This window comes from Hyalella azteca, unplaced genomic scaffold (assembly GCF_000764305.2).
Source record: "Hyalella azteca isolate HAZT.00-mixed unplaced genomic scaffold, Hazt_2.0.2 contig3170, whole genome shotgun sequence".
Taxonomy (NCBI): Eukaryota; Metazoa; Arthropoda; class Malacostraca; order Amphipoda; family Hyalellidae; genus Hyalella; species Hyalella azteca.
In genome coordinates, this window is record NW_025933422.1 from 356624 (window position 1) to 383285 (window position 26662).

At 38.6% G+C, this 26662-nt stretch overlaps 1 protein-coding gene across 1 annotated transcript; it reads left to right on the top strand.

Annotated features, from left to right (window-relative positions):
• On the top strand, positions 1-25841 carry LOC108683357. Its single transcript, XM_018172670.2, has 2 exons — positions 1-173; positions 21232-25841. Exon 2 carries the CDS (start codon positions 22095-22097, stop codon positions 24696-24698), a length of 2604 nt encoding a protein of 867 aa, XP_018028159.1. The 5' UTR covers positions 1-173; positions 21232-22094; the 3' UTR covers positions 24699-25841.
• Positions 25842-26662: the final 821 nt, after the last annotated feature.

Here is a 26662-nt window from a genome sequence, read left to right on the forward strand (position 1 = left end):
TTTTTACAAGTGGTACGCATAAACCAAATTAATAAAGATACCATTTGTATATAAACTATATTTCATTTAATATATTGAGCATTTCGATTACAAGATAATTGCAAGTGACGAATCTTAACCGAATGAAAATGTTAAGCGCGCTTTTTCAAACCAAGAGCAGCTTCACCAAGCAAGTAAGTACATAAGACTTTTAAATAATGCACCATAATTAGTATGTATGTCCGTATCTATTCTAGGGTCAGACAATGAATAATAAGATTATTGTAATATTTTTAATCGATGTACACTTCTGTAACGATGTTATTTACTTCTACTAAATGTTTTGTATTAAGTATGAGAAGAGTATAAGCTTCAGGATCAGTTTAACGAAACCTTGTTAAGTGTTCAACAGGGAGCTGATTAAACTAATTCTAGGTAGTCATTATTCGTAAGACGAGTATATTGCGTTGTTGTTGATACTGTAACGTAACTCACTTATGGTGTGATGTCGCGTTCTTGCGATTGCATAACGTAACACGTGTTTGTTGGCTATTCTTGCTAAAATGACACTGCATTGTACACGATACAAGACAAGTTCACCTACGAATCCCAGCAACATATTTATTTAACTAATGTATATTCTGCTGATACGTCATAACGCCAAATCAAGAAATGTTCGAAAATTGCTAATTTTTCGAAAAGTGTGCAATTTCTTGTCGAAATCAGCAGGGTGACCGAGTGATTAAAAATCGGCGACAGGCCAAATTGGCCTGATCAAGGCTGTAACCATTGTATATTATTATTTAATAATAATTTTTTAATAGTTTCGCCAATGCACAACGTAATTACAGGAGAGGTATATCTTAGATTCGGTAATAAAAGGCTGTGACCATTGCATATTATTCTTAAATAATTATTTTTTCATAACACACACCTTAATTACAGTGGAGGTATAATTTTATATTCGATAATATACCGAACCTTATTTCTCGCTGTGTCAGACTGCAACCGCGAGCGTCAGTTTGTCGAGCGAGTTGTCTTTCCTGCAGCGCATTGACCAGCAACGTGAAGGGAGAAAAAAATCTCCCTTCATCGCTGACTACGAGAAAATCTGCCTTATATATTATATATGAAAAATCTGCCTTATATGACAAAGATGCTGTACGCTTAATGCTGACATTAATGTATTTTCTGATTGCTCTATTTAGGCTTGGCGATATATCATCAAACTTTCTTGTGCTCTTAGTACTATTTCCGGTAAGTGTTTTGAAACTGTACATTTCAGGTGTGCTATGCAATGCATCTTTCAACTTTTAATTTCGCCAGAAATATGTAAAATTGATGTTTTAAATTAATATTGCGAACCTATTTTCCGCGTTTATTGGATTTAATTGATAATTACTGGTATCTTATCCCATGGCTCTGACATTTATATGCCTTAATCCATTATAGCGCCTCGGTCAAACCCACTCTCCTTCCATTTAATTTTGCAAGAGTATTTCTCAAACCTATCAAGGTTTAATGCTGAAGATTTCACTCTTTTTTGCCCCTACTTATATACCAGCTATTTATGCCTAATTATAACTTTTTCTTTCGCTAAATTAACAGAATTTTGCTATAATATACTAGTTTTTAGATCATTTCTAATCACATCTCTCTCAAAATTAGCGGCTTTTTGCTCCATTTACTTCATCGCTCTCTCTCTCTCATTCATCTAATTTATTTCATGAGAGTATTTGTTTAAATGTTTCCAGTATTCACTTTCTTTGAGACTTTTGTACCGTATCCATCCAAGAAAGTTTCAATTCTTCCCAATGCAACTTTCTTCCGTCATCTATGGAGAAACTAGCTGCTATTGTGTGACAAATTGATTGTCGTTTACTTCGATGAATTATCGAAGATCTACGTATGGAATTCAGTAGCCTATAATTGCGTAGTAATTATTTCGTTAAATGAAATAATTACCTACTGCCAATCATGACAAAATTGGCTATTTATCGAATTGGCTTTTTAGTAGCGAGCTTTTAAAACATCACGCGCACTGCATGCGTTGGGAATGTTGGCTGAGAATGCGTTTATTTGGCAAGAAAAATACATGCAACTCAAATTTCACTCTCATAATTTCATGAACGTGCAGGAACCCTATAGCATTGTAATAGGTTTTCTATCCCCAGCTGGATTTTTGAATTCTATTTTATATCTTGAATATGCGATGAGGGTATATATGTGTTGTACTTAAGGCTGCACTAGAGTTATTTACATAAGTGGACCTTAAGATTTGCTGTTTATTTCTCTTAGATGTATTGTTTTCATGTTTTAATTTACTTATGGAGATTGTAGAAAGAAGTATACTCGACTTGGTGATGCTTTTAAAATGCATCATGAATAGTTTCCACAGGCGAAACTCTAAAATTAATGCTAATATTTAATGCGAAAATGAAATGCTGCAAAATTAGTAGTAATTAGGCATTAATTGAATTAAATTAATAATAAAAACAAGATGACGTACGTTTAACAATCGGCAAATGTTTCTCTTTTCAATTTACTTAATGCGGATACAATCCAAACGTACCTTTCTTTATACTTCAACTAATTTATACGTAACCAGAAAATTAACCGCTATGCTAAAATAAGTATACCGACGCTGCGTGCTAAAAGATAGATCTGCGCCCCAGACTTCGCATTCACTACATAATCATACAACAATTTGTTCTTAGATCAATCTTAAGCTCGTGTATGATCTCCATGAAGCTTGTATATACGGGTCACAAGAACGAGGCGTTTTTGTAGGCAGCAATTTGTGTTTTTCCTGAACGTTCATTTGATTAGTGTTCGCTTGGTGATGGCTTCCATTGGCGTTCACTTCTCAGTCTCGTGATCCGCGCGTCCCGCTTCTGATCTAAAATATTTGGTAACCGTAAGCAGGGAAAGGAACTTTTAAGCAACAACGGTTATTTTTGATTGTTGGTTTTTGATAGTTGCATGTAAAGATGAGATTATAATGCTAAAAGAATAGTTTGGGTAATTAGATATATATTAAGCGGTAGGACTTTCGTTAACTTCCGCAATTGAAATTTATCTGTGGACGCCAACATAACCATATTCGACGAAATCAGAAAAGTTGGAAACTTACCAAACAATTGTAATGTGGCTCTACTAGCTTACAATTTACTCGTGGTACTTTCGATTTGGACCAAGCAGAAAAAGATCGTATGTAGAACACACGTAAAAATAGCCATATGTAAAGTTCCCCAAGCACGCACCTGTTGCACCTGTTGTGGACAACTCTAACTTTTCGTTGAAAGCGCATGGGTTGTGCAGGAACCGCATATTAAAAATACTTTCTTAGAAAATTTTTGTATTGTGATACCTCTAGAGGAAATCAAAATATACCTTCGTGGTGTCGAATTTGCCGATCTCGACATGTATGAGAAAAACGAATTCTGGACAGGAATCGTAAAAACAAAAAACACGCATTCCTATTGCTGAAGTCGTACGTATCACCTGGCTGACAGACGTTAGAGTGATTTCAGGCATAAGGATATTTCGGACAACGTTCGGAATATACGAGTATGAACGCATGTAGGTATGCAGTCGTACAATGAGCATAAGCACAACTGCCTGCCTTCAACTGACAGGCTTTATGTAAAACTCGAATGGTTAAAGGCCAGTAATCACAATCGTGCATTACTATTGAGTACATGAGTGAACGCCAGACTATGTGGTGTCATTGATGTGGTTGCCGTGTTGTTGTGGCATGTGGAATGTTGGAGATCATCTTCAGTTTGTTGTTCCCTGAGTCGTTTAAATTGATCTTGCACATGATATGGCAGGCGATGTTTCGCATTATCTTAAAAATCATGTGTGCTGCGATGGAGTGCATTGTGCATGATGCTCATGGATTTAATATATGATGTTGCTGGTAAGAGATCTCGACCCCACGCTTCGGAACAGCGTCCACTGGTCATCACTATATATATAGCTGCAGAGTTCGTCAGAACTATTCGTGCACCAAAAAAGGCGAACTAGTCCTGTACTAGACAAGCTGCACTAGTCCTGCACCAGACAAGGTGCACTAGTCCTGCACCAGACAAGGTGCACTAGTCCTGCACCAGACAAGGTGCACTATTTCTGCACCAAAAAAGGCTAGCCACGTCTACAGAACAGTTGCACAGTCTATAGAGTCTAGGCACATATGGTCCCACTAGAGCCCGATGCCTACGTTGCTCGCTCAGTAGAATTATTGTAGATTTATGAATTGGGCCTCAAAAAATTTATAATTTACGCATTTCATTCATTTATCAGGACGATTATTAAATAAATTATTAATATGAACGCATTCCTCCGGTAAATCGTAAATCGAAATATTTCTTCTGATCGGTTTTAACACAAATTCTGAACGGTGTCTCCGGGTTGTGCCCATCTCCAACCAAGTTTCGCATTCTATTCCGTAAATAATTTATTTTGTGCGTGAGATTTAGTACTCTCATTTGAAAATCGTTTGATTTATTTCTTATTGCACATTTTATGCGTTGGTGCATGGGACGTGCAACATTCGGACGCGCGCGCGTTTAGCCGCACGCGGAAGCGACCGCGAAGCGTCCGGTTCCTCACGACGCCTTTCATCACCGCCGCCCCAGGAGTTATTATAGCGCTCGAGGCGGCGGTGCTGAGCTGCGCATATGTCGACACGCGCGCCCCGCGCCCGCCATATGTGCCACCAGGTCCGGTCACTGGCCGATGGTCCGGTCACTGGCCGATGGTCCGGTCACTGGCCGATAGTCCGGTCACTGACCGATGATATAGTGCTAACGTCCATGTAGGGCGAATAACTTATGATGGGTCGGTTATCAGAGGCGTATAAAGTTTCGGAAATAATTTTACTCCTTTTAATTCTATCATAATCGGTCTCAATTTTATTCGGAAAATAAGTAAAGAAAACATCTAGTATGTACGAAAATAATCAGGATATACAGCGAAACCATTATTTACCTGCCATAAAAAATAATATATCATTTACGATTGAAATCTATTGATATGAATGCCGACATTGGGTGTGGTCTAGGCCCTCGTTAATTTAACTTTTATCTGATCTAATTTTCAGCCAAACAATGGATTAAATCTTTGGTCACTCAGCCGACACGCATGAGTTGATGTTTCATCAGACGTGCAATGAACACGAACTTTATTATTGCCGTGCATTGATCAGTAGAAATTAGTAGTCGTGATTAGCACACCGATTAGTGTTGGAATAACGACCTGCGTGACATCCAGTCGAGCTTCGAATCGTGGCGCAGTCGAAATGCCGAGACAATGCAGTTCGGCCGCAAAAATGCACGTCTTGAGAATGCCACCCTGGCCTTTAGCATGCACGACTGCTGAAGAGCTTACGATCACAATTTGAACTCTTTGAAGGAACCAAATAAAATTTGTAGATGTGACTGGAACCAACGTGATTGAGTAAACGTTTGACGGTTGTTTGCTCAGCAATGATTGTTGCAGGAATATATTTTTGTTCTGCATCCAGCAGTTTTAAATGCTTTTGAATGAATTGAAATAAATATTGCGATGTGACTGACGGCGAATTTCCTGTAGCGGGTAAGAGGATTTTGACAAAGCCTAGATATACAGAACAATGTGGAGTGTTATTTTGCTTAATGGAATGAAAACTTTCACTTGAAACAGTCAGGATACATTTAGTTTATATATTTTTAGATTAATAATCTATATTAAATTTATTTTATTTATTAATTTATTAAGCTATATAAAAATAAATATTAGATAACGGGCTCGAAACTGCTACGAGCTTGATTTCCAATTCCCAGCAATGGGTTTATACTCTCAGTTGGAATATACCACCGCATGTCTTGGCCCCAAAAAATCTTTTTACTCAATTACTATCTAAAATCTTCTTGGGAAATATAAGATATACACAGTAAGTTCGAAAATTTCGAAAATGAGATGAATAACGCATTTACTAAAAAAAAGCAGCGGATTCTAATTATGATTTTGCAATTTTATTGTGCCAGGCTCACATAAGATGTTACGTGACGCCATAACCAAGTGATCCTGAAAAAATACGGAAATCATCAGCGCATAAAGTTCATAATACGCATACATGTATGAATCAAGGCCTAACTTCATGCCATTGTAGTGCGCATTTCAAATGTTATGGTTATCCCTGTTAACTGCTTTCCTGGTACGTGACGATGCAGGTTCCATTTCAACGAGCCTCCTCCGATTAATGCTATCAAGGATCCAACTTTAATGTACATTAAGAACCGTTTCTTCTCAATGGTATACCTAAGCAGTACGCTTATTTACAGTAGCTTCTATTTTTGACTATATTTTTATGTGCTGCAATGAAGCTTGCTTATGTAAATCTTCTTTATTTGTAAATATCATGAGTTTAGATTTTGGCTCTTATATATTGACAATTTAAATTTGCCATAAATTTTTCTTATGTGCCTTTTCAGGAAATGTGTCTCTGACTTACCTCTGATAGAGCCAGACGTTGATGAAACGTTATATACATGTATAAAACATAAAGTTAATTTAAATGTTATATATACAATAAATATACATAAATATACAAACCCGAATAAATCATAAATGAAACGTCTGGTGAAACATGAACTCATGCGTGCCGGCTGAGTTACCGAAGATTCAATCCATTGTTTGGCTAGAAATTAGATCAGATAAAAGTTAGATTAACAGGGGCCTAGACAACACCAATGTCGGCAATCATATGAATGGATTTCAATCATAAGTGAAATATTATTTTAATTTATTGGAGGTAAATAATGGTTTGGATGAATTTCCTGATTATAACATATAATTATCTGTCTATTATATTCATATGTTCATATATGTATAGAGCGGGAATTTTCCATAGGCTTGCCATACGTGGAAGAAATTGTGAAATATATAAAAAAAATTATTAAATTGAATTTGAAGTCGTTCAAAGTCGTACATGTTTGAAGAATCAATCTATTTGTATATAATACATAATTAAACATGCAAATTATAATAGCTTTTAATATGAGAGCTCGTTGAGCCAAGTTTCTCCTACAGGAACGCACGGTGTTTCATCAGCGTCTCGCTCTATCAATAGGCGCAAAATTTTCCAGTCATTCTCGGACTATTTTTCTGGCGGCCGCAGTGGCGGAGGGAATGTTTTAAAAGGCAAGTCAGAGGTGACTTAAGGGGCGAAGGGAATGTTTTAAAAGACAAGTCAGAGGTGACTTAAGGGGCGAAGGGAATGTTTTAAAAGGCAAGTCAGAGGTGACTTAAGGGGCGAAGGGAATGTTTTAAAAGGCAATTCAGAGGTGACTTAAAGGGCCTGGAATGTTACTGTAAATGACCGTCGCCGCGCATTGCATCAAAAACCTGTGAAAGTGTCCACCGCTGTCAGACCCTTTTCACCGACGTGGCTGCACTTTATGAGTGAGAATTTTAGTTTTGCTTGTCTGACATAGAGTTTCTGAGTTGAACATTCAGGCTACAGTAAAATAAGCCTTATTTATTGCGATATATTTTCAATAATTCTTCGCGAACATATTTAATTTTACGCCTCAGAAAGTATATAAATATTCAATCGTTTAGCCCGATAGCGGTTAGCTTAATTCCTAATAAATTCAAGTGTTTGTAGATCAGCAAATAAATATAAATTTAAGTTACCGGAAGCAATCTCGTATCTGTGTTCCTACAAAAAGTAGCGACGAATGTCCGCGTCGAAACATTTTATACAAACCCGAATAAATATTTTTATTACATTTATGAGGATATCCATGCGGAAGTATAATGGTTTACCTATAACCGGGCGTTAAGAAAATAGTGCTTACCGGACAACCTCATAGAAGCTCTAATTACTTAGCTTGAAATTGTTGCTGTTAATAAGGCTACATTATTCCACTGCAGTGGAGTTTCACGAGCGTTGAACAAGAACGAGTTCATTGATCGTAAAGCTCCTTCACTGCCAGCACTTCAGCGCCGCACTGAGAGGAAACACGTTCTCTTTTGCAGGACCTGAGGGAGGGTGATTAGGGAGTGGGGAGGTGATAAGGGATAGGGGAGGTGATTAGGGAGGAGGGAGGTGATTAGGGAGGAGGGAGGTGATTAGGGAGGAGGGAGATGGTTAGGGAGAAGGGAGAAGGTGATCGAGAGGTGATCGAGGAGAGCTGGAGGGTGATGCTCTCTATGAAGTCGCTATGTGAAGCAGCACGGTGTTTAATGCATCGCTTCATTTGAAAGAATTTATCTTCCATTCTATGTGATTAAATATTTGCTTTGGTTTGGAACCTTAATCGATTAATTCTTCGCTACTTACGGAGAACCGATCGCTAAGTTTCGCGCATCAAGCGGCTATTGTCGAGTAAACGCCGTGCAATCTTCGCGCGATTCTGACCATCCAACAATAAACAACTGTGGAATGCGAAATCTTTAAGCCCTCGACTGTTTAAGAAGACGAATATATATACAAACAAATGCAAATTCCTGTATAAAAGTTCATTAACAGCTTCAAACAGTTGGAAGAATTTTACATGCTAAATAATTTCAGTTATTAAAGGATTTTGTTTTTTTTTTTCACGTTTTTACATTCATTTGATAATTGAAATCAAGTAATTGATAAGCGAGTTAAAGGCAAGGCGGCTTTCCTTTTTCTTGCAAGTAATGTTATACAGATCTTATTATTCTTGTAAAACAATCCAGAAATAGTGCTTTCATTGAGGAATGCACGAAAAGCTCAATTACTTACAATTAAGTCTTATGCGGCGAACATGCCAATGCATTTGGCGGTATTATATATGGACTACTATAATATTCATTCTACTTAAGCGAGTCTCTCAGTAATTGGCCGGAGAAAGTGAAGGGGGCTTTATAGCATCGGCAAATATCGTCAGGTAATGAACCTTTCAAACGCGTGTACATTGTTGATGGAATTCATTGTAAAATGATTTATTTTACTGCGATGATTATAATTAATTTTCACTAATTACTAATTTCTAAAATAAGCGTAAGATTCTTCGTCGCTTGCAGTGCTTGCTTTTCTCTTTTACTCACGATCGAAATGTTTATATATTTCCGATGAATTTTATCGTCCACCTCCATATGGTTACCAACATTTTTAAATGCCAGATTAAATCGGTACCTACATCAAGCAATTTAAATTATATATCCTACTTATATATCTTGGTTCTAAAATTAAACGTAGTTTTCGTGCGCGTAAATAATACGTATTTCTGCGACCGCATTTATCACGCTCATAACGAGAAGACATTTTTTGGACAGCGTTTCCTTATGGGAGATGAAAGCTCGAGTTTGAACGATCGGAATGCTTGGCCGCGTAGCAGTCACGACTCTGGATCCCTTCCCACGATCTAATCCAGTCGTATATTTCAAGCGCTTTAATATACGCTTATATAAGTCGCTTCGCTTAGAAAGCGTAACATATCAAACCCTCACAGTACGAAATAAATTAATATTAATGGTTATTTGTGGTATTTTAATTTGATAATACCCAGTGTTTGAATGAAATGTTTTTGAACGATTCAAGATTATTTAATACAGACTTAAAATACTCATTCTTGCACTTGTTTTAGAGCAGCCCTCATTGTAATCCATCTTTGCTCTATGTGTTTGCTGAGCGCTTGGCATCGCCTTAAAGGTTCAAGGCGAAGCAGGGTTAGTTTTGTATGTTTTTAGCCATGAGAAGATGGTGAGAGAAACTGAGGTCGCGATGGTCTCGCCGCGGTGATAAGAGCCCCGCAATGGATTAAGGTTTCGAAAAATTAGCTCCACAAGAACTTGTATACACCATGCAAACTGGGAACTGCTTCGTCATTTCCACGTCTACATCTGGACAAAAGCGAGACCGTGTTGTATTCTTGCATTCGGTGTTTGCTTGCAACAAATGGCATGTTAGCGCTACTTTAATTGTGTCAGCAATATTAAATGGACTTAAATGCCACTTGCCACTATTTAAAATATGGTTTTGTGTTAAATATTCAAGTAAACTTGATTCTTTCAACTGATCTTATGTTTTGGCTCCCAAAATCATTGAATATTTGTGAAAATTTTATTGGGTTACATAATTCGTGAAAGCTTACATATTTTATTAATCGATGTATTTCAAGCCAGTTTCAACGGTCTCCATGCACGCAGTTAATTTAATTTCTCGCTCCGGCATGCGCGTGGAGTGACGAGTACGTATATTGAAATTATGAACTTTAATGAAACTCGAAGTTCATATATTTTCCACTGAAGCCATAATGTTAGGGTTTCGACAATTCGTACACAAATTATGCTTCTATAATTAAGTGTCAGTTGCAACATATCCACGACGAATTTCCTTAAAACCGACGCCGGCAAAATTTATCAGAAGACGAGATTGGTTTCACGTGCAACAGAGGCTACGTTGATAGCCGGCGCCTAACAAAGACTTAATGAATCGATGCTGCGTATTTTCCGCAAGTTTTTGTATGGCTTGAGGCGCTCTATGTTCGGGGGCTTGGGACCGTGAAACTCTCGTATTGAGATCGTGAGATGCTCATCAATGAGGCCGTGACCGGCAACTTGAGATGAAAAGCATTATTTCAACACCAATTTAATTATGTGGTGAATTTTAGAAAATGTTTCGTTGAGTGGTGTACATTTCGGAGTAACTTTAACATATGATTTTTCAGAATAAATGCAATTGCAGGCAAAGACGATTGAGGTTTCAAGTGGTCCACCCGTTTGATGGCCGGGAGTGTTGCCTTTATAATTTTTTTTATTGAAAAGCATCAACTATCAGCCATATGTCCGAGCTGCCGCTTTATCTTCGCGTCTAGTGATCAGGTTAGTTTTTTAGGGTGGATGAAATCACCGATTTTTATTCAGCATGTTAAAAAAATATTTTGACCTATGATGCTTTCGACCTCCTGGCCATGACGGTGAAAGGTCAATCTCGGCAAAATTGAAAATGAGTTCGTGGCTGAATCATTAGGCTGATCCAACAGCAATCATTAAGCTGATAGAACGGCAATCATTCGGCTGATCCAACGGCAATCATTAGGCTGATCCAACAGCAATCATTAAGCTGATAGAACGGCAATCATTAGGTTGATCCGACGGCAATCATTAGGCTGATCCAACAGCAATCATTAAGCTGATAGAACGGCAATCATTAGGCTGATCCAACAGCAATCATTAGGCTGATAGAANACGGCAATCATTAGCCTGATCCAAAGGCAATCATTAGCCTGATTCAAAGGCAATCATTAGGCTAATCCAAGGGCAATCATTAGGCTATTCCAACGGCAATCATTAGCCTGATCCAAAGGCAATCATTAGGCTGATCCAATGCAATCTGCCATGCAGGCCGTTGATGATCTTTAAATTTGCAGGCGTCCTGAGGGAATTGTTTCCTCTGTAATTTTACTAAATGATATATGTAAATTACGGCGACGAACAATCGTTACATTTTTCTATATTATATATATATTTATTCATAATGATATATATTTTAATTGAATTTCATTTTTACAAAGGATAAAATTAATGTTCGTTATCTCGTAAACCATTTTTGTTTGCTAATAAAAATTACTGTCAATTAATGTTGAAATCTCTTAATTTGTAAATCTAATTCGCTCTTTTGATTAAATCGTAGGATTTTTTTTCAGTAAGCCTAGCTGCACAAGACGATTTAGTTAGAAACTAATTTCGCTAATTGACTGCTAATATTGGCATTGCCATTAGACCGGCTGCTAATATTGACCGGACTATTTGAACAGCAGTTAATATTGGCATGATTATTAGACCGGCTGCTAATATTGGCAAAACTTGACCATAATCAAATTATTGATATATAACAGCTCTTTATAACAATTTAGATATAAGAACAATTGGTCAACCGGAGTAGTTTCCCCATGAAGCTGCATATTCTCAACTTAATTGCAAAAAATGCGAATTTTCTGGTTATAAAAATGGCTTTTCATAAGACAAAAATGTGAAGCGGTGTTATTGTATTATTGCACTGTACACATGAGGACATGAAAGAAATTACGGGATATATAATCCGATAAAATTTATGTTTTATCTGGACTGTCTGATGCATCAACCTGTGAAGTTTCCGTAAAATCCTGAAAAAAAAAACAACTGAAATGTGTCTGACGCACCTCACACCGACCGAGGTGATATGGGCGCTTAAAAGCGAAAGTTTTCTGCATACGCCTGCGCGAGACCGGTTCTTGTGCCGAGAGGTATCGGACTAGCGGGTCAAACGCGACTGTGGAATGTGACTATTGGCTTTGTAGATGTAAACATTTCATAAATTTTATACTTTTTCCGGAATATTTATCTCATATCAATCCTTCCGGATTGTTAAAAGGGGAACACGAGTTAGGTACGAGTATATTCATCAAGGAAATATAAATATTGAACAATCGATGATTTATAGGAATATTTTTTTACTTAAAGCGGTTATTTACTGGTCAAATTTCACTTGTGAAGTATCGCTTGGCCTCTGTAATGTAAACATTCCATACGTTTCCATCCGACAGATAAGTGGTTTAAGAGTCTGAAACGAAACTAGCTTGCTCAGAAAGCACAATTAACTGTCCTCACTCATGGATAAACAATCTATCGCAGAATTTCTTCCATGTTCATTCTCATAATCCTTTATGAAGCTATTATTTAAAAACAACTTTATGCATGGAGGTTTCATCAAGGTCAAATTGCATAGGACTGGAAATTTCTACTTCGGAATAAAGGGAAGTAAAGCGTTTGCCGTTGCGCGCCGTTTGACGGTTGTGCATGATTAGGCCGGCATGGCGGTTTCCCGCTCACGAGTCATCGCGAAGAAAGTGCGCGCGGATGTTGACGTTAGTTGCCGTAGTGAACAGCCTATCGCATGTGATGCTGGATGGTAAATCTGATGTATCAAAAGTCTTGTTCATCATTTCTGAAAATCAATTAATCGTTGGTTTTCAAAGAGAACAGTCGCATTACCATACGCAATTCATTATCAAATACAAACTAGGTAGCCTAGATAATGCACGTAGGAACACAAAAAATATTCAAAATATCTTTCAGTACATATCTTGCAGCTTAGAGGTTAAATGGATCATCTGTAAAAAATATTTACAAATACTAAATACCTTGTTCAGACACAAATTCCTGCTGAAATATTTTTCGCCAATCTTATGCTCTGTTCCTTCTCTATTTTCGACATTCGAACAAATTATCTAAACCGCTCTCCTTCTGTTACGTCTTTTGTGTTTTAGTTTCTGTTACGTTTTTAGTTTGGGGAATCGCTGTCCTCCCCATTAAACTTGTTGTCCCCACCATCATACCTGTTGTCCCCAACCTCTTACTTGTTGTCCCCACCATCTGACCTGTTGTCCCCAACCTCTTACTTATTGTCCCCAACCTCTTACTTGTTGTCCCAAACCTCTTACCTGTTGTCCGCAACCTCTTACTTGTTGTCCCCAACCTCTTACTTGTTGTCTCCACCATCTAACCTGTTGTCCCCAACCTCTTAATTGTTGTCCCGTGTATGGAGTTGTTGTCCCGTATTCTCGCTGGTCCCGTGGAATGCCGCTGCGTCCGCCTGACCGGACGAACACTCGCGCTTTCTCTCTCTGTTCCTGCGCCCCGCCACCGCCGTATACCATAGTCCTGCATGTGTGCATTCCCAGCAAAAAAAAATTGTAAAATATACAGACCTGGGTGGTTTAATAAAGAAATTTATATGATTGTTTTTTAAAAAGTCATAAAGTGACAACTGCACCAGCATTTGCAACGTAAAAAACGTCTATCTTCAGCTACTTCATTTCAATCCTTAAAAGACTTTTACATATGAGACGAATAGAATTAGCACCAGTTCGAAGTATTTAATATCATGCCGATTGCGGTATTTCTGATACAAGGACGCGTGGTTGAACTAGTATACTATTATATAATTCAACCATGCAAGGACCTACCACAACGATGCATTCCGTGTGCAGAATTGGAAACACCGTCGAAAGGCTGCTTCATTAAGTTCATTTAGATACGAAGAGGGGTAATTGTGTTGAATAATCAAACATAAGCACCATAAAGCCACCTCGTTTAGCTCTCTGATAGTTCCACAAGATTGTGGCGGTGACTTCCTTACCAACATTGCGTGGGGAAGTTTTGATGTTGCATGGAACTCTTAGCTTGCATTGATAAGTGAATGAGAACTCCATTTAACCTCCTATTGAGGCCCCGAGACCAACTGTTGCTCTCGTGGTTCGATTAATTGCTAGGGAACTGTTGCAACACTTCCCAGGTAGGATGTTTTATAAAACCAAACGATGCAATGGTTAAAGTTCAGAGTACCAAGATTGGGGTAGAGAGGTGCGGGTTCAATCCCAGCTCTGTGCGCCAGTTTCTGGTCAGAATCGGCAAGAATTCCGGGAAAATTTGAAGCAGTGAGTTGTGAGTTCAAGCCCACAGCAAGCTGTCATAGAAGTTATGGTAATCGCACCTTTATGGATCTGGTAGTGGGCTGAGCCCGGTTTTTAGTGGGCTGAGCCCAGTCTAAAAAAACGACCTTTAGTGGGCTTTTTCAGCCCACTTTAACGACCATAAGGGTCATAAATACCAGAAACCAGTACCATAAGGGCTACCATAAGGGTCATACTGGACCATACCAGAATACCAGAATACCAGAAGTGGGCTAAAACCTAGAAAAACCCAGAAAACCTAGAAAAGTCGAGCCCACTCGGAAAAAAACCTAGATAACCCAAAAAAACCCTAGAAAAAACCTAGAAAAAACCTAGATTCATAGTAAAAAAACCTAGACTAAGTAACTTCAACAAACAATCATCAAGGTTAGGTCCAGTTAGGTCAAGTTTCTATTATTTTTCTATACAAAAAAAAACTTTTCCTAACCAACCTAACCTCAATCGACTCTGAAAAACGCAAAAAACAAAAAAAAAAAACCATAAGGGGGCATATCTTGGGGAGAAAAAAACCCAAAAGTGGGCTGGAACAGTCCGTGGAAGTTCTGCAATATTAAGAATCGACGACAGGCCTACGGCCTAATAAATGTTGAAACCGATACATTACATTATGGCTTTCTTCTCTAGTTTTTGTGGCGCCCGGTGGTTAATTTTGTTCTGCATCTGTTAGTTACTTGAACCCAATAGAAGGAAGCTTTTCACTTTTCATTGATTTGATGAACCAGCCGCTAACCACCAATCGCCGGTAACCTCACTTAACGGTTCGCATTGACCATAGTTGTCTCACCCACCAATGACCTACAGCTGCCCAATTGGCTACGAAGCAATGCTTAATTAAGGCGTGAAGGGATTTATAACAAATGCAAGTTCAAGGTCTATTAACTAAGAAGTTTAACAAGTAGCCTACTACGGAGCTAAGACGCGGAGAAGAGAGAGAGCGAGCTAACTGAGGGACAAAGCTCTTGATCCTAGAAGAGAAATCAGCATAGTAAATACACTGTTAATTAATACGCCTAATGACTACCCTAGCAACGGCTTTACATGACGTCAGATTAATTATTTACAATGTAAGCCACCTATAAGTAATCACACACAAAAGCACAGTAACATTAACACGAAACACGGTAACGCATAACACAGTAACAGTATTCAACAGTAACGCAAAATACAGCTCACCTATAGGCGACTGTCAGGTAATCCCCTGTAAGCAAGGCACCAACACGCAAGCCGGAATTGACACATCTTCTTCTTCTTCTCCGGGTGTCCACGCTGGGTGGACTTAGAGCCACAGGACAACCGCAAGGATGACCGTTGGGCCTGAGAGGAATTGACACAGCTATATACTATTACCAGCCTCTGCCTACATCAGCACCGGTATACTTAATCTCTACGGTCTGAATGCAAGTAGGGAATTATCAGCCTACATACAACATTACAATTGAAAATATGGATAATTTATTTGGTGTTTTCTAGGCTTCTAATTTTTTTAGTGGGAAGGAAATATATTTATGTCTATACTTTTTCATATACCTTTTCTTCTCTGTACACATCAAGTCTGAAGTCAAGTCCTCAGTTCACCAGACTATAGGATCGAACACTGGATGAAATCCGAAGTGAATGATGCAATTGATTATTGGCTCCCGCGTAAGCAACGAGCCGTGTAGGCGCTAAAGACCCTCATTCAGAAAATTTGTTCAGATGAATTTATTCAGTCTCTACGTGCAGGCAAATTTCATGTTAGCTTCATATAACGCTCCCAAAATTTCGGGAAAGCGCATAGAAAGGGCTCCCAAAATTTTGGGAGTGAGGTGAGGAAGTGGCGTGAAAATCAACGTGTTTATTCCCGCCATTTCCGCTTCATCATTGCTTCTTCTCGGCAAAGCTCTGTAATGGATGGTCTATTAATTACTTCCTTCATCTTCCCCACCCTTGAATGGCCCCATCATTGATGCCGTGACTCTCAGGAATGCTTATGGTGACAGGAAGTTGTACGGTGACCGTAAACTGCTTTCACATCTGCATGGAATGGAACTTGAAGGTTCGTATCGAAATGCAGCTACTAAAATTACATATTTCGAAAGGCTTGAGTATAATTATTGTTTTCCACAATGCGTTTATTAAAACCTATACGGCAGTATAGGTAAATATATGGTAAGTGTCACTCTACTTAATAGTTGATTGCTGAGTTCCATAGCAATTACGGGTTCGTATTATCAAATTAAACATAAATTATCTGTGATCACTTTACTCAAAATTAACCGCTTAAACAGTATACTCTTCGCTTATATATTCCCTACCGTGAAGAATATGATTCTGATTGTGAAATATTTTGAGTTTGGAATTTGCGCACAACATGGTTTCCAATGTATATGTGAAAATGATAGAGTTGAGTAGCTACGCATACATCATGCAACTGGTGTACTTCCTCCTTTTTTACTGGTGATTGGATGAAAATGTAACTCCGCTCAGACAGTGTCATTGTTCTCATATTTTTGGTGTAACAAAAGAATAAAGCCAATGAGTTTTAAATGAGTTATGAAGCATAAGATGCAGTCTATCGTTTGTCAAGGATGCGATGACTTGAAATTAAGACGTATTTTTTTGCATGCGACTCGCACGCTGCTCGGTATTTTGCTTACTTAAGCAATTTGGAATCGGTTACAATTATTGGACGTCAATACGCTGATCATAACTCCATGGTCCTCAAGAGAGAACGCGATGTGACATCGATGTTCCAGCCGTTACCATATAAGGTATTTGGACCGGCATGCACGCAGCTAACGGTGGAGTGCTTATACCGGATTGTTACGACCATGCAGTTAGCCTGAGAAGGAAACTGCGTTGCAAGCATGCAAGCAAGTGCTTAACGCAGCGCCGTGTTTGTAAATGCACAGGAAAGCGAGGTAATTATTTCCTTCTGACCAGCACTTATTTACGATGACAGTGACAGTAAGCATGGACGTGTCAGTTCATCAAAATGATGGTGTTGAAAAAAAGACATAAGAATATCATCATCGTTTTTAAAGGAAAATGAGCTATGAACATTATTATTTCCTGTTTGACTCCAAATGGAGCCAATAACCTATTTTTGAGGATATTTATATGACTCCAGTCTACTTTTCCTGTAATATCGACTTTGTGATTTCGTTCTTTTCAATGTAATTAGAGTTGTCTGTCTTCCCCAAAGATAATGGTCCGCTGTCAAAAAAGTAGAGACATTGATTAGATTTTGTATTGGAGTATCAGTTGCGCAAAATGTATGATGTCCTCAGGAATACCTGCACTCTACTGAACAGAAGTGTGGGTGCTTAGAAATGATCATCACGGACAAGAATAACGATAGCTATATTCAATATCGTGATAAAATGAACTGCGTCAATGAATTTTCGCAGCAATGAGTCCCGACCGTATCATCCATGGATAGTGTCTGCATGGGAGAAACATTTCATTTTCTAAGACTAGAAAGCGATTAACTTGATCATACGATAATTTTTGAATTCGTGGTTTACTTTCCATTTCAGCAAACTAATAATATAAATACGTATTTCAGTGTTCAGCCCTTGAAAATTGTTCCAAGTTTTCACCAGTATAGAAATGCACACGCCTTTTCTAAGATATTCAATTGAGATAATTATTTAATGGTGTTCAAATCAGAACCACTAGAATATTTTGTAAGCCGTTTATTTACGTCAGGGAAACTCTCACGAAAACACATTATGTTTTATCTAAAATATATAAAAGCGATCAATTTGAATTACGACGAATGCATTTATTTGTTATTCACAGCTAGCGAATGGACAACGTGTTCAATGAAAATTGATGTGTTTCTTGTTATATTCAAGAATCAAAATTAACTTTAAACTTGGGCCATTTAAAACCTAACGCTTTCACTAACAGAACGGTCTTGTTTTCGCTATGAATAGAAGTGAATCGACCTTGTTTCCTGGTGGCCGCCATAAACATACACGAACATACGCCATACACGTAAACAAAAGCTCAGCGGCGTTATGAATCATAAAAACAGCATCACGTCTCAGCCCTAAAGTTCTAGGAACTCCTTTAGCCTACTTACTTACATTGATATACGAGCGCTCTTTGTCTCACCTAATAGAGGCTCCATCATTTAGTCGATGGTGAGTGATTGGTGACTGACTCAGTCATGTTGACAGCTCTTAGCAACTAATCGCAGGCTATAATGTGCTTGCAGCCGCGATACCAACACTCAACTTCACACTCAGTTTATGAAAGTTGCTCCTAATATTGCCGCCAACAGTGAACTATTATCTACCATTTGACGGCATTTAACTAGCCACATCGCTACGATTCTATTGCACTTAATATTATGCTCACTCTAGTTTTTAGTGCTCTGGAGAATAAGTATGTTTCAATAAATTTGTCATGAACTACGGTACTGTACGTTGCGAGGGGACAGAGTTAGGTTATAAACAAATTGCCAGCAAGGTCATTACTTTGTAGGAAACAAACAGAACGAATTGAGGGGTAATTCAAGAGAATATTTTACTGACTGTACTTTAATCCGTTCAAATGAGGAGAAGTCGTCGTAATAAGTTCTGATACAGGCAAAGTTTACGCGTTACAATGTCTTTGCCTTCGAGCTTCGCTCATTGAAATGCTCGTTGACTGGCTACGCCTGATCAGCCAGCTGCACGTGAATGCCAGCTGCGTCTAGCGAGCCATGCTACACGCGTGAGCCACCTGCGCTTGGTGAGCCAGCTACACGCGTGAACCACCTGCGCTTGGTGAGCCAGCTGCACGCGTGAACCACCTGCGCTTGGTGAGCCAGCTACTCGCGTGAACCACCAGCGCTTGGTGAGCCAGCTACACGCGTGAACCACCTGCGCTTGGTGAGCCAGCTACACGCGTGAACCACCTGCGCTTAGTGAGCCAGCTACACGCGTGAACCACCTGCGCTTAGTGAGCCAGCTACCCGCGTGAACCACCTGCGCTTGGTGAGCTAGCTGCACGCGTGAACCACATGCGCTTGGTGAGCCAGCTACACGCGTGAACCACCAGCGCTTGGTGAACCAGCTACACGCGTGAACCCCCTGCGCTTGGTGAGCCAGCTACACGCGTGAACCCCCTGCGCTTGGTGAGCCAGCTACACGCGTGAACCACCTGCGCTTGGTGAGCCAGCTACACGCGTGAACCATCTGCACTTAGTGAGCCAGCCACACGTGTTGATTTTGTATGCTGGTTCATTTGTCTATATTGTCTCTCAGGTAAATATACCAGGCTAATCTGATACTACCGTCCGAGAACGCCGGGTTTACCTGCTAATTTCGAAAAGTGACTGATTCCTAGAATTCCTACTTTACGGATAGGAATTTTGTGTGTAAGTGTGCAAGCTATAAAAATTTCTATAACACGTTTCTCGAATTTAATCCAAAGTTTCCAAGCAAAGAAAATATCGAGTAAATTCTCCCTTTAAAAATTGAAGGGTCTGAAGCTAATTTAACAGCCCAACAGCGTAATCCGTATCTGAATTACTCTCTGTGTGAGTGTGCCCACTCGCACTATGGGCAATTATGATCAGCATTTACTAGGGCGAATGCAATTAATAGATTATCTTAAAATCGAGCGAAATAAATCTTCACTGCTCGGATTCGTGATTTCGGTCCACCAGCCTGAACTTTCTTGCGCTAATTAGAAATAATAATTCGACGAGTCGCAACCGCGACCCGGCGGCTTAATTTCACCGAGTTTCCAATCTGACTTCCTGTTTCTATGATTTCTCTCATCATTTCACTAATTATTTGCCGACTTGTGTTTTTTATTGCGTTTCTTATTTGCAAAATAGATTTATTAAAAAAATTAATTCCGGCTATTTGGACCATCAATTGTACGAGAGTTATGTATCGTTAGCCTGTTAGGTAGGCAAGTTTTCCTAACAGTTTCTTAGTTGTTCAATTTTTTCACTCATTTGAGCCGAAATGATGTATTTCGATATAATCTAAATATGTCTAACTATATTTTTACAAATATATCTTGATTAAATTTTCCGTTGCAAATAATTTACACAAATATTGTTCCTGCCATTGATATAAACGACTAAATTTCGTGAATTTCATCTATACGGCAAATTCCATGATATGAAAACAGAATAGTCTCTACTCAAAGGAGTTTTCTTTTTTATAGAAAAATGTAAACGCGCAATACTGAGATATTTTATGCACAATCTAACATTTTGCGTTATTATTTATCTACGTATGTTTAGAGTGATGACTGTGTTGTGCCATCACTCCCTTATGATAGTAACTCTTAATTATATATATACTATGAAAGTGGTTAACCAGATAATTAATTACACAGACGTCTTGATTATTTTGATCCTTACTGTCCTCGGACCCGTGATTAGGCAGCTACGGTAAGCCAACGATATCGTTGCGTTGACGATAATAACGATATCGTTGACGATAATAACGATATCGTTGAAAACGATAACGATATCGTTGACGCTCCGAGTATGAACGCCTTCAAGAACAGACTAGACGAAGCTATGCAGGAGCGTATGTTCAGTCTTAAAATGCCTCGCAAATTACGGACCAGACAATAAGTCCAGCAGCTATCTTAATCAATCGTCAGTTATGGAAAGATCGGGTTCCAAAGGCCGGATCCCTTGTGAATCAAGTCACGAAAATTTAAGAATCGGCAACAGGCCATGGGCCTATTTCTTCAGTGCCGATACTTCTATTCTATTCTATTGTCATTAACAAAATTGTATGATTACATCGACTCCTAATTATAATGTTTTACTCCGTTCCAGGTTCCCCGGGCTGTAATGAAAAGGACTCAGCACCAAGAAAAGAAAATCAACGATCAAAATTGAGATCTTGCAGACACATCAGTGACATCACGCAACTCGAGTCACCAGGGAACTCCAAGACCAAGGAACATTCCGAAACTATTTTCATTCATATCCTATCTATAAAATTTCTTTACTAACGTGGAATTTTGTTGTTGGTAAAGAACTAACAGCTTCACTGATATATGTTATCTTGACACTCTGTTTTTTTAAACGCCCATTCATATTAGCACAAAACAAGTGGGGTCATTAAACTAGGAATTTATTGAGCTCTTCATTGTACGCGGATAGAACTGAAGAATGTGTAGACGCTCGTGACAACGTTCTTTAAGGCAATAACTGCGGTATTTATTTCAAACGGATCATTATTTTTCCACAAAATTTGGAATAGACAGCATGCTTCTTGACACTTACACACTCATATCAGGCATCCCAATTTAGCGGAAAGTATATTTTCAACTTTTTCTGGATGGTAAGTTTCTGGTGTTTAATATGCGTGTATATTATTGATAAACAAATAAAGCAATGATATATTTCGAATTTGCCAAACGGTGCAAATTAAATCTTGTTGCGCAGTATTTGTTGCTAGTGTTAAATAAATTAAATAATAATGACATGTCAATTGGCAAATAGACTTAGATCAAATTTATGCGCCAATCCTCTTAGTTTTGCTGAATTTTTAAAAATTTTTTATATATTATTATTCAGTGGTATTTTGATAATCAACAATTTCACCGACATTTGTTCCAAAAATCATCTTTTTTCTATCATGATCCGGCCATCAAAAAACGATTTTCCGTAATATCGTAGCTACTCGATATCAAATGAGTATTATTCAATCAAACAACGAAAGCAATGAAATGGCTAAGAATGTCTCTGCTTATTTGCTAACTAATTTTGCGTCAGAGTTTTGCTGGTCGTCTCATACCCTGAAGACTATTCCTGAAGTGTTCTGCCACCAAAGCTGCAAACTCCCAACCCAAGGGTCATCGAAACTTTTTCCTTTGGCCGATTACGAAGGAAAATCTTCAGCCTCCCAATTTCGGGAGACGTCAGAACTCTGCGTTCCAGGGAACAATTTTGGCTCACAGTCTGCGCATGCGCCGTCCAATACTGCGATGGGTATTGGCTCAAGTGCCCTGAGAAGTGACGTCTTCTATGGTGGTCTTAGAGGCGAAGTGGAGACTGGCTGGATTATTAACAACGCTCTGTTGGATTTTGCAGAAGAAATGCATGATGATATTTTTGATGTCAATGGACATTTAATATCGAACGCAGTATTGGCAGATGGTTCAAGTTTTGATGATTGTGGCACAACAGAAAATACAAGCACGGAGACACCTGACGGGCAAGCAAGAAGCAGCAGGAATATCATTACTGCAAGCAACGAGTGTGTTAGTCCTAAGGAAAATGAAGGCCAAACAAAATTGAACGTAGAAACAACTGGTGAAGTCGTCGGAGCCGAACCTACTGCACCACAGAATACGAAGATAGAACAAATGAATTCAAATGCGTTCCTGCCGAGTTTCTATGGTTCAATAGATAAAGATTCCAATAAATTTAAAAAAATGACTGAGTTGACAACCGAATGCTTGACATCTTCGTTACTAGTGGATAATCGAAGTATTGGTTCAGATCCCATAAAATTAACCCTGCAAAAAAGTTTTAATCCGAATGAGTGTTGTCAGTCTACCAGAAAGTCAAAGAGTGCTGAAATACTGTGTCACGGTAACTCAATCATTGCGGTTAAAAGCGATGTGAATAATATTGATACCCTAGAAACATGTGAATCGGAAAGAGTTGAGTCTTGCACTTCAGAAAATAATAACCGACCTGGGAAAGCTCTAAAACCGACCAATCGAGAAATCACGGTCGAAAATATGCCTAAATCTTTATCTTTTGAAGAGAGGAGACATTCAACTCCAGAGCCAATACCGATCACAGAACACTCTGATGGGAATGGAAATACAAAAGAAGAACTAGAACTTGAATGTAAAGACGATGAATCGAAGAGCAAAGACTTTAAATTAAACGTGTCATATGAAAGTCATGTGAACAATCCAATCTACTTCATGAACAAATCAATTCAAACTGACTTGGTGAGGGAGTCCGAAGACGACGCATTTCCCAGCATCGTCTCGAGCGACAGCGGTGTTTTCGTGCCAATCTGTGTCGGTACTGAAAAAGACGACTTATCTTTTGTTCTGCAACGAGCCTCGGCCGAAGGTAACAGCCTCAGTGAGTGCGAATCACTTCAGAGTGAACTTCTATCCAGTCTGACTGAATCGAATGAGCTAGGGACTAACAGTTTCAGTTCCCCGCTAAGCGGTAAGCTATTCAAAGAGTACCAGACAGCTCATGCAACTTTTTCTTTCGATTATCGATCCCAAATCCACCCCGCGATGTCGATTGGACGGTGCGCGTCGGAGGAGGGCATTTTTTCTCCATCCGATGGAGATGAATCTAATGGCTGCAATGAATCTTTCGATACGAGTTTCACTGAACATTTGGTCCATAAAACATTCAACTCGATATACACTAAAGACGAGACCGACTTTGTTACTTCTGACCACGAAGAATTAAAATCAAAACATTTCAAGGATTCTGAAACTAATATTTTCACTGCTTCTAATTCTCGCGAGACAAAAGTTAAAACAGCACCTAAGGAGCAGCAAAAACGTACAGAACTCATGAGAATTTCGTTAGAGGATTTAGATATCCAAGCTCGTTGCACGAGTGATCTGCCGAGCGCTGATTTGAAATTTGCCGATAAAATGTGTGAATTGGACGAGCTTGCAGGCACCCAGCAATTGAGTGAAGACCTAAAAAATGCCATAAGACGAGCGATACTCACAGAAAAAGAAATCAATGAGCGTGAAGCCAGGTGCGTTGATAACGACCAATCAGAGAAAAAGATCGAACATTCTAATCAAAATTTTCCACGAATTAATGGAGAAACAAATAACAGTTCTAAACCAACAACTCTTACAGATGTGAAAAATGGATCTTTGGGGCGTTCGCCAAATAAGCTCGACTACGTCAAGCAACGGAAACTCGTTAAACCTAAAGAAGCTGCCGATAAAGTTGTGAAGCATGATTCATCTTCTCGAAAATCTCCTGTTTCATTTCACAACGAGAATAGAATAGCAGTGGTTGACAAAAATCATCCAATATATAATTTAAGGCTCCGATTGGAAACTCGCAACAAAAGAAGCGCAGAAGAAACAAGAACGGAAGAGTCCGCGCTTCTGTCGGAGTACTTGCGCATCCAGCATCGCATAAGTTCCTTGCTCTCCGATGTAAAAAAGATGTCACGTGAAACGCGCAACTGGAAAATGGAGTTCACTTCATTGCAGACCCGTACGAACAGCATATACGACGAGAGAGACGACCTCTTGAAACTCAGAGACAGCTTAATGAAAATATAGAATCTCATTGAGAGCTTCGAACAGTATTTATATTGAATGGGGCGCTGAAAGTCAGAGAAAGAAAGTGAGAGGCTAAATTTGATCAAAGTTGAGAATCTGAGCGAGCCGTATGAACTTTAAAGGAATAACTTTGCCAATGGCATTTACTATTATGTTGAGGCCAATAAATTTTTCTGAATAGTATTGCAGAAATATCGGAAATACCGCCTGAATGCTGAAGTATATTTTTGAGAATTAGTGGCTTTATTATTAATTTATCGATAAATTGTTATTATTCTGTGGATAATTTGTATATGTACAATTAGTGTACAATGTAGTAAGCATAAACTGTGTCGTAACTGCACAATACACGCTTTACAGTTTACACGGTACGATTATGTCTACCTTTGTTGTTCTAAGTGTAAAAATTTACCAGTTGAAATTCAAAGTTACGTCATGATTTGTTTCAGCTGGAACAAATACTAAAACATATATCAGGTCAGTGCGTGCTCAATTAAAGATTTATTCGCATTTATACAGCTTCGCATTCATGGTAATGACAATTCTTTTACTTATTGTAACAATTTTTGGAATGCTTACTGCAAAACTGAGCTTAATGCAATCGCTTGCTCAGTTTTCCTGGTAATAAAAGACCGCAACTTGTGATTGTATTTAAAAATCGATGCAATTTTCTTACATGTGTATAATAAATGTACCACAATGTAACTATAATGTATAATACTCTTCGTAATCGAGCTTATATAAGCATGAAGTATTAACGTATCTAAATGAAAATTTTGAGCGCAAAAATTGTTATTGTTATTGCGCAAAAACAAGATAAATTATTTTTAGAGTTAACTAGGCAAGCTTTTGTGGACAGGTCAAAAGTTGTTCGATTTCTGCTAAAATTTTGGCGCGTCTTCACTGAAGTAAATGTATGCGTTTTTTTATGAAATAACAAAAGTATCTGATGTAAGAAATTGGAAAAACGTCTTAAGGCTGCGATTTTCTTGTTGGATGAAAGAAGTCGCAATTAAATTTGACACACTGTAGCCCTCTTGTTTATCATGAATTATTTGTCAGCTGTCGTTCAAAATATAAATCTTTTGTTTGTAGCGTATATAATAAGTGTTAGAGATTATTGAACTGTTTTTAATTTCTTCATCATTTGTTTCATTATCACTCCTTTCGTGATCAAGTGCATTGTTGCGGAAGCTAGATACCTTTAATAGACTCTCCTAAGATTTAATTATAACTAACAGATGAATAATATCTTTAAGCGTTGATTTCTCCGCATAAGAACAAATTCGCGGGTTAATGACCAATTAATCCATGACAGCCGGCGTAACTAAATCATTGTAACTGCTCGCGATGACGTAGTTATCTGAATTCTGAATTGGGGAACTGACCAACACCCAACCAGCCCATTACCTTTTATTGAACACAAATATTTCAACTGATAGTTGAAACAGATGGAATCTATGCTCCAATGAAGGGGAAATATCCAAGTAGTGGATTATACGGTCATTAATATTTACCAGCATTTATATCTTCCATCTTCCGGAAGCATTTATCTGATGAGTTATCCATCAGATCCCTTTCCAAGTTATTTCCAGTTTCCTATGGCTTATCCTTGGGGCAACTACCTCGGACGTCTAGGAATGCTAGAATACCTCATCACGCAACACTCCAACACTTTAAGGATGATAATTTGTCCTCAATGATGATTTAGCAAGAAATGATTTAGCCATCGTGCCAGTGAGGTTCATCGTGCTTGATAATATAATCATGTTTACGTGCATGGCGTCAAACGGGATGCATGTTAGACGTGATGAGCGTTGGCTACAGGGCAAGTTCAAACGCAGTTTCGGAGGACTGACGTCCTCGTCAGTAGTCAGTATAAAAATATAACTCAGTACTCACTGCAGTGAGTGACAGAGAATGCATTTTCTCGTCGACGAGAACTTGAGGTCACGGACAGACGG

Excerpts from the sequence above, each read along its gene's own strand:
- LOC108683357 (XM_018172670.2), top strand. The coding sequence starts at position 22,095 with ATGAGTATTATTCAATCAAACAACGAAAGCAATGAAATGGCTAAGAAT.